At 37.7% G+C, this 17,378-nt stretch overlaps 2 protein-coding genes across 10 annotated transcripts in view; both read right to left on the minus strand.

The window, feature by feature from the left end:
* Positions 1-17,378, minus strand: part of CCDC91 (coiled-coil domain containing 91) — a 349,923-nt gene that overhangs the window by 324,315 nt on the left and 8,230 nt on the right. The window lies entirely within an intron of this gene.
* Positions 12,548-13,095, minus strand: LOC113921886 (ATP synthase subunit d, mitochondrial-like). Its single transcript, XM_035729228.1, has one exon. The coding sequence runs from the start codon at positions 13,093-13,095 to the stop codon at positions 12,607-12,609; it is 489 nt and encodes a 162-aa protein (XP_035585121.1). The 3' UTR covers positions 12,548-12,606.

The following is a 17,378-nucleotide window of genomic DNA, read 5'->3' on the forward strand; positions in this document are numbered from 1 at the left end:
GGTTTGTAAATATTTTGTTGAGGGTGTTTGCATCTGCGTTAATCAGAGCTTTTGGTCCATAATTTTATCCATTTATTATTTTTTTTCTGTAGTGTCCTTGTCTGGGTTTGGTATCAGGCTAATGCTGGCCTCACAGAATAAATTTGGAAGCATTTCTTCCTCTTCTGTTTTTGCAATAGCTTAAGAAGAATAGGTATTAATTCTTTAAATGTTTGGTGGGATTCACCTGTGAAGCTATCTGGTCCTAAGCTTTTCTTTTTTGATGGTTTTTGATTACTGATTCAGTTTCTATCTTTAAAAATAGAAGGGGAAATAAAGATATTTTTCCAGACAAACAAGCTGAGAGAATTCTTTGCCAGCAAACCTGCACTGAAAGAAATGTTAAAGATAGTTCTTCAAGAAGAAAAATTAAACCAGATTGGAATTTGAATTGGTGCAAATGGAATAAAGAGTGCCAGAAATAGTAAATATGTGGCTAAACATAAAAATTTTAAAGATAACTGACTTCCTAAAACAAAAGTAGTAACAATGCATTGTTGGTTTTATTGAATATACAGAAGAAAACAAAATGATAATCAATACCACAAATGATGAGAGAGGATATAGAGGTATACTACTGAAAAGTTCTTACAACACACATGAAATAGAACATTATTAGAAAGTTAATTAGTTAAAGGTATATATTGTAAACCCTAGAAAAATGACCTGATTAATTAACCAAAATATACAGCCACAGTGGGCATAAAATGAAATTAAAAACAAAAAACAACCTCAAACTCAACATAACTTAGGAAAAGAAGAAAAGGCAGAAAGGGAAAAAGGAAAACAAATAACAAAATGATATACTTAAATTCAACTACATTGATAATTATATTAAGTACAGATGATCTAAACAGCTAAGCTAAAAAGCAGAAATTGTCACATTCAATATAAAAGACCTGACTATATGCCACGAGAAATTCATTTTGGCTAAGAAAAAAAAAAAAGACAAAAATAAAGGGCTGTGGCAGCGCCTGGGTGGCTCAGCTGGTTAAGCGACTACCTTCGGCTCAGGTCATGATCCCAGAGTCCAGCATTGGGCGCCCTGCTCGGCAGGAAGCCTGCTTCTCCCTTTCCCACTCTCCCTGCTTGTGTTCCCTCTCTCACTGTGTCTCTCTCTGTCAATTAAATAATAAATAAAATTTTTAAAAAATAAAGGTTTGTAAAAGATATACATGCAAACAGTAATCAAAAAAAAAAGTTGAAGTGGCTATATTAACACCAGAAAAATTAGACTTCAGATCAAAGAATATTACTGGGGATAAAGAGATGTCATAATGATATAGAAATAAATTAATATCAGGCATACATAACAATCTTAAATGTATATGCATCTAATAACAGCTTCAAAATAAATGAAAGAGTGACAAAACCGAAATGATAAATACATAAATCAAAACCACAGCTAGAGATTTCAACAGTTTCTCAAAATAATTGATAAAATAAGCAGGAAGAAAATCAGTAAATATATAGAAAACTTCAACAACATTATCAACCAATTTAAGCTAACATTTCTGGAGGTAGGCAGGGGATGGGATGAATGAGTAATGGGTATCAAGGAGGACACTTGTGATGAGCCCTGGGTGTTGAACATAAGTGATGAATCACTAAATTATACTCTTGAAACCAATGTTACACTATATGTTAACCAGCTAGAATTTAAATAAAGACTCGAAACAAACAAAAATTTCTGGAAAAACGCTACCAATCAGGTGCAGATTAGGCATTCTTTCAAGTGCATATATAACATTTAAAGATAGATTCTGTTCTTGGGGCACCTGGGTGGCTCAGTCACTTGAGCATCTGACTCTTGAACTCAGCTCAGGTCTTGATCTCAGGGTCATGAGTTCAAGCCCCACATTGGGCTCCATCGTGGGTGTGGAGCATACTTTAAAAAAAAAAAATCGGGGCACCTGGGTGGCTCAGTTGTTAAGCATCTGCCTTCGGCTCAGGTCATGATCCCAGGGTCCTGGGATCGAGCCCCGCATCGGGCTCCCTGCTCAGCGGGAAGCCTGCTTCTCCCTCTCCCACTGCCCCTGCTTGTGTTCCTGCTCTCGCTCTCTCTCTCTCTGTCAAATAAATAAATAAAATCTTTAAAATAAATAAAATAAAAATAAAAAATTCTTAGCAAACAAATGTCTTCAATCTGATACAGACTATCTCCAAAAAAGAAAACTCACAGCTAACATCATTATTTAATGGTCAAAGACCTAATGCCTCACCCTAAAATCCTTAAGAAGTCAAAGATGCATGCTTTGCATGCTCCCATCGGCGGTCCTTGCCAGTGTAGTAAGATAGGAAATAGAAATAAAAGGCATGCAGACTGGAAAAGAAGTAATACTATCTTTATTCACAGGCAAAATGACTGTCTATGTTGAAAATCCTAAGGAATCCTCAAAAAAGTTACATGAAGAATACCAGATCAATAATTTAAAAAACCAACTGTATTTTATTATACACCAGAAGCTAAAAACTGAAAATTAAAATAAACAACACCAATTATAATAACATTAAAAGTTCTGGAGAACTTTTAGTGGTAATGGTTACACAACAATGTGAATGCACTTAATGCCACTGAACTGTACATTAAAAATGATTAGAGTGATAAATTTTATGTCATGTACATTTTACCACAATTTTAAAATTTAAAAAAAAACATGTAATGTTAATATAAAAAGGAAAAACAAAAAACAGAAACAACTGAAATGTCTATCAGCTAGTAAATGGATAAAGGAATTGTAGCATATCCATACAATGGAATACTACTCAGCAACAAAATTTAACCTATTCATATACACAATAGCATGGATGAATCTTTATTCCACCAAGTGAAAGAAGCAAACACACAAAATGACATCCATAATGCTCCTTTTAAATGAAATTCTAAAAAAAGGCAAAATTTCAGTGATGAAAAACAAATCAGGTTGTCAGGAACAAGGAGTGCTAGGATGGGGTCAACTGTAAAAAGCCATAAGGAAATATTTCAAAGTGATGGAAATGTTCTAGATCATGAATGCAGTGATAGTTTCTCATATGTAAATATGTATAAAAAGTCATGAAAATATTATTGGTTATTTTAATTTATTTAATATTTTTAATAGTATTGGATTACTGATGATTTTGGTTGTATGTTATTCCTCAATAAAATGGATTTTTAAAATCAAAATATACAAAAATAAATAGTGAAAAGGAATTCTGTCTGAGATTTCATTGCAGCCTCAACACTTGTCACTAGTGCTAAGTCCCCTCCTCTAGCACAGGTGGGAGGAGAAAGAGCACATTAAGCAGGCACTCCAGCTAATGAGCGTTTCTTGAAAGTGAGGAGAAAGGAAAGATTATCTTTTAGGCACAACTACAACTGCTACAAAAACCAAAGTGGGGAAGGACTGAGAACTAGAGAAAAAAGATGTGCGGGATTTAAACTGTCTCAGAGTGCTTAATGTAGCTAAGCTTAAAATCAGGTGTCCAAAAGATCAAACACAGGACAGATGAAGTGAGAACAGACCATGGAGTCATCAAACTGGAAAACCAAGGGAACTGAACAGGGATGGGATAGATAATAAGAAAACAAGATAACCTTAGATGAAAAGTGAAATAGCGGACATCACTACATCAGGCTTTTTAAAGCTCTATACAGTAAGCTAGGCTGCCTGAGACTAGAGAAGCTATCAGGCATACCCAAATTATAATCACCTTTCTGCTTAGAAAAGTTTGTCTTACTTTAAGTTTTACATACCACTACCCTCTGTCACAAAAAAAAAAAAAAAGAAAACCTTATTTTTTTAGATTGTTGCATAACAGAATGATTATACACTATAATCATACCATTATGTGGTTGGTACTCTACCAGTAAAGATCCTATAGTTCCTTAATAAATTGGCTCACATGTGCATTTCCAGTCTCATCTTCTGCCTCTTCCAGCCATTCTGAAAAGTCTGCCTTTTTTTTTTTTGCACAGAAGAAAAGTCCATGAATAAACACATTATTTTTGATTGACTTACTGACTTCAACTTCTCAAATACATAGGAAAAAATGTGAACCACACCTGCAACTATGAACAGATTAGTCAGTTCAAAATTGCTATTCCAGAAAATTTCTTAAAACTTTCCAAAGAACCACATACAACTCAAAAATGCACAATCAAACTTGGCTTATGCGCAAACTAGTACTACACTAGGATATTTAAAGGATACAACAAATTGGGGGATTTCAATATTCCCAGGCAATTTAATATGAAACATATACAGGTATATATGTGTGTGTTTATATAAACATGTATTCAATTATGTGACCTACCCTGTGGTAGCATCTCTACTGTCAGTACCACCATACTATCATCTAGCTCATTTTGGCATATTCCCTGGTAATATGTTATGAGCTTAATCTTCTTACCATAATTTTTTTTACCATGAGAAAAAGATACACGTACTATGGGTAACTGGAACGCAATGGTAGTGATGTGAACAAAAGTGCAATTCTTCTAAGCACTGGTTCCTCCACAATCAGTACAACTCTGATGCCTATGATAGTGAAAGAGGACTTCAACTCCCTCTATTTTTACTTCAGTCTGTATTTTCTAATTCTTTAAGTTCTCCTTTCCAGCTTAACTCAACTCAGGCAAAAGACCCTGCAGGCAAAGCATTCTGTGATAGGAACTGAAACTATTCCCTCAAGCAACAGGGACTGCCCTGACACCAGCAAGACCACATGTGATTGATCCCAAGACAATGATCAACCTGACATTTAATGCCCACTTGCATGTATCTATGGACTTTTGTCCTACATTTTCCTTATCTAAACCTGTAAGTATTTTCAGCATTTTGGAGACAGTCTTTGAGACACTAGTTTGCTGTCTTTCCAGTGGTTAGCCTCACTGAAATAAATTCCTTTCTTGTTTCACCACCACTCATCTCTCTGCCCTTGGATTTTGTCAGTGGCAAGTGGCTGAACCTGCTCTGTTTGGGATCCCCAGAGCCAGGTGCCCTTTGCACCTCTGTGTCCCAGTTACAACAGTAGTTTCATTATATTCTGAAAGGCTAAAACAAAGAATCTCTTAAAATGAAAGTAACATTCTATTTACATCCCTCACAATGACTTTCTCTCTCAACATACACACACACTTGAAGTGATCAATAACCTTCAGTCTGGGTTTCACAGACGAAGAACAATTAGAACACCATCGGTCTAACCAATCTCCCATTATGTTAAGAACAGCTAAGAACAGATAACTACTTAAAAGAATGCTACAGTTCCTACATACAGAAACACATGCCTCAGCTTCTCGATATATATATAGTATGTATACACCAACACATATATATATGCAACCTATATATATATCATTATATATACACACACCAATATACCTACGTATATATATATATATATATGACATGTATATATATATATACATAACCAATTAATGGTGTTTTATTCACTTTACTCAATTATTAGCTTTCCTCCTAAAGAGTTGACAAGCTTGAAAATTCATTACACATACTCTCCCAAAAAGATGGCATACCTTTCTTGATTAGAATAACTGTTCTGTGATATTTCTGAAGCACAATCTGTATTTTCTTTTAATTACTAAAACCATGTTAAAGTAATTGAATTGCAGGAAGAACCAAGATTTTCTCTGCTTAGAAAATCACTATATGTCTTCTAAGTCTGAGAACCAACAGAGAAAGGACTCTACTGAGAGCTGATTTAAAAAAAGAGAAAAAAAGGTTCTGAAATGATCTGCATGATTCCAGACCTCAGCATTGCTACACAATCACAATGGAAAGAATGTGGGGTAATTAACCAGCTTTAAATGCTGAAAGTATCCAAACAATCATTCTTTTCCCCTCAAAATGTTTTATGAACAGGGAAATCCTATAGTCTTCATAATTACTCCTTTAACTTACTTTACTTTTAAAAAAGTAAAAACAAACAGTACTGAGTACCACTGCTCATGGGTTTCTCCTTTTTAATTTAAGCAGTATCTTATTTGGCATAGGATTCCATTTTACTATATTCACTAATCTGTCACCAGGAATATTTAATTAATGCCTAGCTTTCAACAAGGAGGACAGAGACATAATGACTATTTTCAATAATCTAAAATGAGGTTGTGGGGGAAAATAAAAGCTCAAAGAGAAGAGGGCAAGATGGTGGTGAAGTAGGAGAACCCGAGGCTCAACTCATCCAACAAACACAACCAGATAACTAGCAAATCATCCAAAATATCCCAGAAATCAACATGAAGACTGGCAGAACAAACAGGTAGAGAAGAGACCACATCAAAGAAAGTAGTAAGTGCAGAGAAGCAGGCTGGGAGGGAAACAGACCCCGGCTGCTGCAGTCAGAAGGGAGCCACAGTTGCGGAGAAGGGCAAGAGACAGACTAACACATAGGGGAGGGCACAGGGAAAACGAATCCCCATAGCTATTAGCTTGGAAAGTGAGAGGGGCTGAATTTCATGAGTTCTTGCAATCAGCGCAGCTTACAGCCTGGAGTTTCAAAAGTCAGTGTGTTTGGCTCAGGGAGAGCCCAGAGGACATTGGGATTGCTCTTGGACAAAAGGCAGTCAAAGAGCCCACAGACATACAGCATGGAAACAGCGATCTAAAGAGCACCAAGGGCACACAGTAGGGAGGTTAGTTGCTCATCTCTGAGCATGTCCCAAAGAGGCAGCCTTCAGAGAGAGACGCCCAGAAACAAAGGAACTGGAAGGCACCATTTCCCTCCCCCACCCAATATAAACTCACAGACACCTGCAGGATCCAGCTCAGGGCTTATACTCACTACCTAACAGGCTTACACCAAGCTCCCTCAACCCCCTTGCTCCAGGGTGGAACCGCCGCTACCAGGCACCCTTGCCTCACTCCCAGCGCACCAGGAACCCTCCTTCAGACAACCGGCCCATACCCCTGCTCATACCTACCAGAGGTGGTGACAGGTCTCATTTCACAAGCAGACCAGAACACACCTACTTAAAAAAACATGCCATATTCAGCCCAGGGACAAAACACTGCCCACAAGAGGCAAAGACAGCCTCTACAGACAACTGGCCTGAAGGACAAAGTGGTCAGGACACAACAGAAGGGTGCATGCAGCATACGTTGATGATACTCCCAGAGGCACCAGGCATGGGGAATAGGGAAAACTACACTGCAGGGCACTACAGGACCCCTTCTTCATAAAGCCATTACCCTTAACAACAAGAGACATGGCTAACAATCCTAACACAGAAACAGGTAGAGACTTAGACAAAATAAGAAGACAGAGGAATTTATCCCAAATGAAAGGACAGGACAAGGCCACCACCAGAGATCTAAGCGACACAAATGTAAGTAACATGCCTGATAGAGAATTTAAAGCAATGATCATAAGGATACTAACTAGACTTGAGAAAAGGCTAGAGAACATCAGTGAGACCATTAACACAGAGATAAGGAATAAAATAGCAGAGAGAAAGGGCTGAATAAACAAAACGAGAAAAACACTTGACGGAAGGAAGAGATGGATGGAAGAAGCAGAGGAACGAATTGATGACTTAGAAGACAGAGTAATGGAAAGTAATCAAGCTGAATAAAAGAGAGAAGTAAGAATTATGCAAAATGAGAATAAACTTAGGGAACTCGGTGACTCGATCAAAAGTAATAGCATTCATATTACAGGAGTCCCAGAAGACAGAAAAGGGGGCAGAAAATTTATTTGAATAAATAACAGCTGAAAAATTCCCCAATCTGGGGAAGCAAACAGATATCCAGATCCAGGAGGCATAGAAAACTCCCAACAAAACCAAAAAAGCAAATCCACATCAACACATATTGTAATTAAAATGCCAAAATATAGTAATAAAGAGAAAATATTAAAAGCAGCAAGGCAAAAGAAGACAGTTACATACAGGGGAAACCCCATAAGGTTATCAGCAAATTTTTCAGCAGAAATTTTCCAAGCCAGAAAGAAGTGGCAGGCTATATTTAAAGTACTCAAAGGGAAAAACCTGCAGCCAAGAAAACTTTATCCAGCAAGGCTATCATTCAGAACAGAAAGAGAGATAAAGAGTTTCCCAGACAAACATAAATGAAAAAGAGGTTCATGACCACAAAACCAGCCCTGCAAGAAATATTAAAGGGGACTCTGAGTTGAAAGGAAAGCTCAAAAATGACAGTGTAAAGGCAGGAAACACTAAATTTGTAAAAAGGAATACTTCTGTAAAAAATCAGTCAAGGAACTCATAAAATTAAAGGATGTGAAATATGACAACATATTACCCAAAATGTGGGAAGGAGAACAGTAAAGAATGTGTTCAAACTTAACGAACTTAAAATAGACTGCTATATACCAAAGATGTTATATGCAAACCTAATGGTAATCACAAATCAAAAACCGCTAATAAGTATGCAAAGAATAAACAGAAAGAAATCCAAATATATCACTAAAGAAAACCAGCAAACTATGAAAGAGAGACAAGAAAGGATTGGAGAAAATCTTCAGAAACAACCAAAACACAAGTAAAATTGCTACAAATACCTATCAATAATTAGTTTGAATGTAAATGGAGTACATGCTCCAACCAAAAGATACAGGGTGACAGAATGGATTTAAAAAAAAAAAAAGGCCCATCTAGATGCTGCCTACAAGAGACTCATTTTAGACCTAAAGACGTGCAAATTGAAAGTGAGGGGATGGAGAAACATGTATCATGCAAATGCACATCAAAAAAAGCCAGAGTGGCAATACTTATATCAGACAAAACAGACATTAAAAGAACAATTATAACAAGAGACAAAGAAGAACACCATACAATAATAAAAGGGACAATCCAACAAGAAGATATAACAATTGTAAATATTTATGCACCCAATATGGGAGAACCTAAATACATAAAACAGTTAATAACAAACATAAAGGAATTAATTGATAATAATACAATAATAGTAGGGGACCTTAACATCCCACTTACATCAATGTACAGATCACCTAAACAGAAAATCAACAAGGAAAGAATGGCTTTGAATGACACCCTGGACCAGAAGCATTTAACAGATATATTCAGAACATTCCATCCAAAAACAGCAGAACACAGATTCTTTCCAAGTACACGTGGAACATTTTCCAGAACAGATCACATATTGGACCACAAAACAAGCCTCAACAATTTCAAAGAGATCAAGGTCATACCATGCATCTTTTCTGACCACAATATTATGAAACTAGAAGTCAACCACAAGAAAAAATCTGAAAAGACCACAAATACATGGAGGTTAAAGAACATGCTACTACATAATGAATGGGTCAACCAGGAAATAAAAGAATAAATAAAAAAGTAAATGGAAACAAATGAGAGTGAAAACACAACAGTCCAAAACGTTTGGGATGCAGCAAAAGCAGTTCTAAGAGGGCAGTTTATAGTAATACAGGCCTACCTCAAGATGCAAGAAAAATCCCAAATAAACAACCTAACCTTTCACCTAAAGGAGATAGAAAAAAACAACAAACAACCTCAAGCCAGAAGAGGAAAGGAAATAATAAAGTTTAGAGTAGATGGGCACCTGGGTGGCTCAGTTGGTTAAGCGACTGCCTTCGGCTCAGGTCATGATCCTGGAGTCCCGGGATCGAGTCCCACATCGGGCTCCCTGCTCAGCAGGGAGTCTGCTTCTCCCTCTGACCCTCTTCCCTCTCATGCTCTCTGTCTCTCGTTCTCTCTCTCTCAAATAAATAAATAAAAAATCTTTAAAATAAATAAATAAATAAATATAGAGTAGAAATAAATGATATAAAAACTAAAAAATAAATAGAACAGCTCAATGGAAGCAGGAGTGGTCTTTTTTAAAAAATCAATAAAATTGATAAACTTCTATCCAGACTTATCAAGAAAAAAAGAGAAAGGACCAAAAAATAAAAAATAAAAATAAATAAAATCACAAATGAGAGACGAGAGATAACAAGCAACCCCACAGAAATATAAACAATTTTAGAAAATAGTATGAAAAACTACATATCAACATAAATTCCAAAAAAAAAAAAATACAACCTACCCAAACTGAAACAGGAAGAAACAGACAATTTGAACAGACTGATTATCAGCAAAGAAATTGAGTCAGTAATCAAAAAACTCTCAACAAACAAAAGTCAAGGTTCAGATGGTTTCATGGGTGAATTGGACCAAACACTTAAAGAAAACTTAATACCTATTCTCAAACTGTTTCAAAAAATGCAAGAGGAAGGACAACTTCCAAATTCATTCTATGAGGCTAGCATTACCCTGATACCAAAACCAGATAAAGACAACACAAAAAAAGAACTATAGGCCAATATTCCTGATGAATATAAATGCAAAAATCCTCAATAAAATACTAGCAAAACAAATCTGACAATACATTAAAAAAATCATTCCCCATGATCAAGCGGGATTTATTCCTGGGTTGCAAGGGTGGCTCAATATTTGCAAATCAATCAACATAATTAATACATCACATCAATAAGAGAAAGAATAAGAACCACATGATCCTTCCAATAGATGCAGAAAAAGCATTTGACAAAGTACAACATCCATTCATAATACAAACGCTCAACAAAGTAGGTTTAGAGGGAATATACCTCAACATAATAAAGGCCATATATGAAAAACCACAGCTAACATCATCCTTAATAAAGAAAAACTGAGAGCTTTTCCCCTAAGGTCAGGAACAAGACAAAGAGGTCTACTCTCATCACTTCTTTTCAACATAGTACTGGAGGTCCTGGCCACAGCAATCAGACAACAAAAAGAAATAAAAGGCATCAAAATCATTAAGAAAAATGTTAAACTTTCACTATCTGCAGATGACATATTATATACAGAAAACCTGGAAGAGTTCACCAAAAAACTGGTGAACTAGAGCTGATAAACAAATTCAGTAAAGTCTCAGGATTCAAAATCAATGTACAGAAATTTTTGCATTTCTATACCCAGAAATGAAGCAACAGAAAGAGATATTAAGAAAACAATCCCATTTACAACCGCACCAAAAATAATAAAATATTGAGGAATAAACCTAACCAGAGTTAAAAGACCTGTACTTTAAAAACTATAAAACACTGATGAAAAGAAATGAAGATGACACCAAATAATGGAAAGACATTCCATCCTCGTGGATTGGAAGAACAAATATTGTTAAAATGTCTAAACTGATGTAGAGATGTTGGGGTTCAGAGCTGATGACCAAGAAAGAATTCTTCAGACATCTCTGGTGCAAAAAGGTGGTTTTATGAAAGCACAGGGACAGGACCCAAGGGCAGAAAAGTGTTGTCCCTGGACTGTGAGAAGCAACTGATTATACTTTGGAATTGGGGGAAGTAAATACAAAGCGAAGTTTACAAATAGATTTTCATCTGCTAAAGACTCATAGGATCCTGGAGGCCTACCTATTGTCAAGCAAAGGTTGTTTTTCCCACGAGCAAAGCATTAACATTAAGATTGGGAGTTCCTGGGGATATCTGGGTGGCTCAGTGGGTTAGCGTCTGCCTTCAGCTCAGGTCATGATCCCAGCGTCCTGGGATCGAGTCCCTCATTGGGCTCCCTGCTGAGCAGGGAGCCTCCTTCTCCCTCTGCCTGCCACTCCCCCTGCTTGTGCTCACTCTCTCTCTCTCTCTCTCTCTCTGACATATAAATAAATAAAACCTTAAAAAAAAAAAAAAAAGATTGGGAGTTCCTGGAGGAAAGTGATACTCTGCCAGCCTCAAGTATCTGTCAATAGGCTGCAGGTTATAAGTAAATTTAATTTTATCTGCATTTCGGTTTTTGACCTTTGTTCTCTATATCATATACTACCTAAAGCAATCTACACATTTAATGCAGTCCCTATCAAAATACCAAAAGCATTTTTCACAGAACTACAACAAACAATCCTAAAATTTGTATGAAATCTCAAAACCCTAAATAGCCAAAGTGATCTTGACAAAGAAAAGCAAAGCTGGAGGTATCACAATTCCAGACTTCAAGTTATCTTACAAAGCTGTAGCGATCAAGACAGTATGGGACTGGCACAAAAACAGACACACAGATCAATGGAACAGAGCGGAAAACCCAGAAATGGATGCCCAATTATCTGATCAATTCATCTTCGACAAAGGAGGAAAGAATATCCAATGGGAAAATGACAGCCTCTTCAACAAATGGTTTTGGGAAAACTGGGCAGCTGCATGCAAAAGAATGAAACTGGACCACTTTATTACACCATACACACAAATAAATTCAAAATGGATTAAAGACCTAAAGGTGAGACAGGAAACAATAAAAACCCTTGGCCCAATTTGAAACATAAAATTAACCATCGCAAGTCCATCCCTAGTCAACTTAGCACCTGTACACATCTCCTTAAACCACACTTAATCTCCAAATAAAGACAGTAACAAGGTCTTAATTATGACTAAGATGATACAACTATCCTGTGTACACCTGGAAACATACTAACCTCTTCCCCAGAAGAGGAAAAGTCCTTCAATTAGGTTTACTTTTTTTTTTTTTACCATATCATTATTTTTAATGTCCAGCATTTACAATACGAGGGCCAGAGCTTTCTCCCCAACTCAAGTTTATAAATTCTCAATTGGCTTGTGAGGCCAATAGGGATACTTCTTCTTGTCTAATCTGGTTTCTGGGAAGACTTCATTCAGGTCCTCAATGGTCATCTGATCAAATGGAATTATGTTCCTCATCTTCTCCAGCTCTTTTTCATATTCCTCAATCCTGGCCTTTGAGAGAGACAAAAACTTGGCACAACTTTTCACATCTTCTTTTTCTTCAGCATCCACCTGAACAGTATATTTATCCTCTGGCACAGGAACCTCCAGGGCATTAAACTTCTTCTCAAAGTCATCTACCAAACCAGCCTTTGCCACATTGGCCTTGTAGTAAGCCCAGCTGATAGCAGGTGGTTTCTCAGGGAGAGTAGCCAATCTGGAGGTAAGTGTCTCATTCCAGGATTTCAGGGAGTTAGCAATGGCCTTCTGGTTTCGGGGTATGATCTCCCCAAAAGCTATCCAGTCAATGGTTTTTAGAGCAGCAGGTTTTCGCGCAGCCATCTTGAGATCCTTCACCAACCCCAGCGGCCTAGAGTCCACAGCAGCAAGGAACAGAACTCAGGTTTACTCTTCTTGATATCTCAAATTTTATATACTATGATGGAAAAGTAACACTACTTAAAATACTATGTACACACTCAATGCATCTTATGCTACATGATAAGGAAATGAGAGGGGAAAAAAACAAAGATATTTTACATACGTAGCCATACATATGTGTGCCTACATACAAACATATTCATAACAATTGAAAGGAAATACTCATGACTATTATAGACTTTGTTTCTGTAACTGGTCACTTGGTTAGAGCTGGTATTTAGAACTACCTTCTTCCACTACCCATTCTGAATTTCTTTTGTCTTCAGCAAGCAATTCAGCTGGTCATGACTCTCTGATGGGCTGACTCAAACCTTCATTCCTGAGGGTCTAGGCCATCAGCAGTCCTCCCTGAACTGGGTTACTTTAGTTTTCCATTGACCTTAATCAGAGGGCAGGATAATACTAAGATGCCCTAAGGGATCTCCTGTATTTCAGACATACCCTTCCTTACCTCCATTGTGAAGAAGCAGTCCAATTTCTCCCTTGGTAGTCAGGATCAGTCATCCCGGCCAGTAGTGGCTTTGCCTGTTGATTCAGTGGCATGAGGAGTCCAAACCGGCAGTGCAGCCGTCTGAACTTCCAATTCAATGGAATTGTTGTGTCTCCTGGTAAAAGCGTTCCTCCATTTGGAACTAAAACGTCTAGGCCAGCAGGGCATAAAGTCATGGAAACAGGCACTAAAAATTTTGCTCATGGGTCAGTAGGGGTCATAGTGAATGGAGTCACTTCCATTCCCACCCCTTGATTCCTGAACCTATTATGAATCCTGGCTATGGGAGAAACTGGATACTAATTCTGAGCATACACAACCTTCTTAAGAACCTTGCCCCAGTGCTGCAAGAAACTGACACACCTAGCTGGCACTGTAACTTAAGTCTTCAAAAGACTATTCCAACATTCTATCAAGCCAGTTGCTTCAGGATGGTAGGAAACATAAGACTAATGAATTCCACAAGCTGTAATTCTTTTGCTCTGAAATAAGTTTCTTGATCAGAAGCAAGGCTGTAAGGAATACCGTAATGGTGGATAAGGCATTCTGTAAGCCCACAGATTGATAGTTTTGGCAGAAGCACTGCATGTAGGGAAGGCAACTCCATATCTAGAGTAAGTGTCTATTCCAGTAACAACAAATCACTGCCACTTCCATGATGGTGGCCCTCCAATATAATCCACCTGCCTCTAGTTAGCTAGCTAATCACCCCAGGGAATGGTGTCATATAAGGAATTCAGTGTTACTCTCTGCTGATGACAGACTGGGCACTCAGCATTGGCTGTAACCACACAGGTCTGGATGAGTGAAAGTCTATATTGCTGAGCCCAAGTGTAAACTCCATCCCTGCCCGCACGGCCATTTCTATGCATGAGCTCACTGGACAGTAACAGGGATGGCTGGGAAAAGGGCTGACTGGTATCCACAAAATAGGTCATCTTACTCCCTTGATTATTAAAATCCTCTTCTGCCGAGGTCATTCTTTGGTAAGCATTTACATGGAACACAAACATCTTCACATTTTTTGTCCAGAGAGGTCTATCTACATACCTCTTCCCCATGTTCCCTTGTCACCAGTTTTTCAATCATGTTCCTCCCAAGTCCCTGACCATCCAGCCAAATCACTGGTCATAACCCATGAAACAATACAATCATCCATCTGGCCACTTCTCCTTCCAAGCAAAGTGAACAACCAGGTGCACTGCCTAAAGTTCTCCCCACTGAAAGGATTGGCCTTCACCACTGTCCTTCAGAGATACCCCAAAGAGGAGCCACAGGGCTGCAGCTGCCCACTTTCAGGTGGTACCTGAATATCATGAAGAACCATCTGTAAACCACATCTGAGTCTTTTATTCCCGTCAATTAACCTTAGGGAACTTCCCGTGAAGCCATAGGTGCAGTCTCAGAAAAAGGAAGATGCTAGCAGAGTAGGGACTATAGCATCTGAGCACCTTCTTCTTGTAATGCATTGTGTCTTCAGGGCCTGCTCAGGCCTGATTAGATACATAGTGCTTCCGTTTGACAATGGAGTACTGCTGTGCATGCCCAACTTTATGGCCCGATGGGTCAGATAACCACCCACTTAGTACTGGGCAGCTCAGGTCACATAGTAACTTGTTGGCTCACAGTTAAGCAGAATCTAAGACCCAGCAGCAAACCAACAGCTATTTCCTTATAAAGGCATAGTTATCAGCAGAGAAGGGCAGGCTTTGGTCTAAATCCTAAGGATCTGCACTATGATTTACCTATCGGGGCCTGCCAAAGGCTCTAAACAGCATCCCTGTCTACCACTGACACTTAAACACCATTGGATCTGCTAGATCATATGACCCTAGCAACAGAGCAGCTTGCACAGAAACCTGAACCTATTGCAGATTAAATGTTCCAGGTCCCACTGAAAACTCATTTTTTGAGTCACTCAGTAAATGGGCCAGAGTAACATACCCAAATGAGGCATGCATTTAAGGGTTCAATATCTCCAGCTTCATCAGGGTCTTCCCACATGCCCCTAATATCAAATTTCAGAAACCCATTCCTTCCCAATTTATGTCCTCACTACAATGTATTAGTTTATATTACTCTCATCTACTCGACTGTGAGATTCTTGAAGACCAAATAACATTTATTTCTGTAACCTCCAGTGGCTAGTACAGGTACCTAAAATATAGTCAGGGCTCAATAAAGATTTCTACTGAACTGAATTTTGCTTCTCAACACATCTCCCTTGTCCATTATTTTAACTTTTATAAATTCAGTTTTGACAGTGGTTAAATCCATGTTTATGCATTTATCAAAAGTCTTAATCTGCTAATTGTGCCCTTTAACAGAAATAGACATGTTTACCAAGGGAAATACATAAAGGACTCTTTTGCTCATTTTTTTCCAAGATGATATAAAGCTTGTTCTAATCGCTACTTTTAATTTCTTCTTGAAATGAATGTACCACTATCATCACCAAGATCATTTTTTTCATCTGATCCTGACTTTAGTATCAATCACCTGTAATTTTTTCACTTCCAATGCTTAGTAATTGAGAAAAAAATTATCTATGAAAGACTGGTAATGCACAGAGATTCTAATTCTTCCAGAAAAACACAATATATGTGTTAATGAAAAAAATAATCCTCATGTCTGAAGCACACTTAAATTGAGTATATCCCTAACAAACCTGAATCCTTATGAGCACTATTTGAAGGACTTTCCCTCTTCACCATTTTAGCTAAAAATCCAAGGCTTTCCCATAGGGCAATCTAAGCACTACCAACATTTTTTATATGCCATATTGTCAGAATCCTACAGATGTCAACTGATGCTATTTCTCTATGAGTAAATATATAATCAAGTCCAAAAAAGGCTAGCTATTGGGTGATGGCACTGACATTAGTGAGTTTTATTTACTAAGTTCATTTAACTACACATAAGTATTTCTTTAATTCTATATAGATGTCTTTGGTTGGTGTTTTTATATTTTGTATTAACTAGACACCACAGAGGAATTAGCTATACTTCTAGAAACCCACTCTATCACCTTCAACAACTTTATGGTGAGCCTTTGGCAGCAATATACACTACCCAAACATGGCATATCTGTCTGGTGATAAGTAAATAAATACCTGGCCCAAAACTACACGATTCAAATATAGTAAGAAGAATAAAAGAAAATAGAGAGATGCATCTTGGAAATACCTAACCTGATACCCCCTTGTGAAAAAATGAGTAATACATACATACATACCCAGGGGCACCTGGGTAGTGTAGTTGGTTAAGTGTCTGACTCTTGGTTTTGGCTCAGGTCATGATCTCAGGGTCATAAGAGTAAGCCCCACGTTGGGCTCTGGATTCAGTGCAGTCTGCTTAAAGATCCTCTCTCCCTCTTCCTCTGCCCCTCCCCTCCATGCTCACTCACTCTCTCTCAAATAAAGAAATAAATCTGTAATTCAAAGATCTCATTTTCATTCACCCAATTATTTAATTAAAACCAACTACAATGCTACTGAAGAATATAATGATCAATAAAGCCACTGTCTTAGATTAAGAAAGAAAATATCAATAGATAATGTAAACTACAATAAAAGTTTAAAAGTGTTGAGATCTCATGCCCATCCCCATGCTTTCATCTCCTCAGATGCCTTGGATCCTTCTTCAGAATGTTTTATCTATCAGCTCCCCTTATTCATCATTCATTTTCCCTTCT

The sequence above is a fragment of the Zalophus californianus genome, chromosome 9, assembly GCF_009762305.2.
Source record: "Zalophus californianus isolate mZalCal1 chromosome 9, mZalCal1.pri.v2, whole genome shotgun sequence".
NCBI classification, from domain to species: Eukaryota; Metazoa; Chordata; class Mammalia; order Carnivora; family Otariidae; genus Zalophus; species Zalophus californianus.

What these genes read in the sequence shown, in the direction of transcription:
- LOC113921886 (XM_035729228.1), bottom strand. Translation starts at nt 13,095, where the DNA reads ATGGCTGCGCGAAAACCTGCTGCTCTAAAAACCATTGACTGGATAGCT.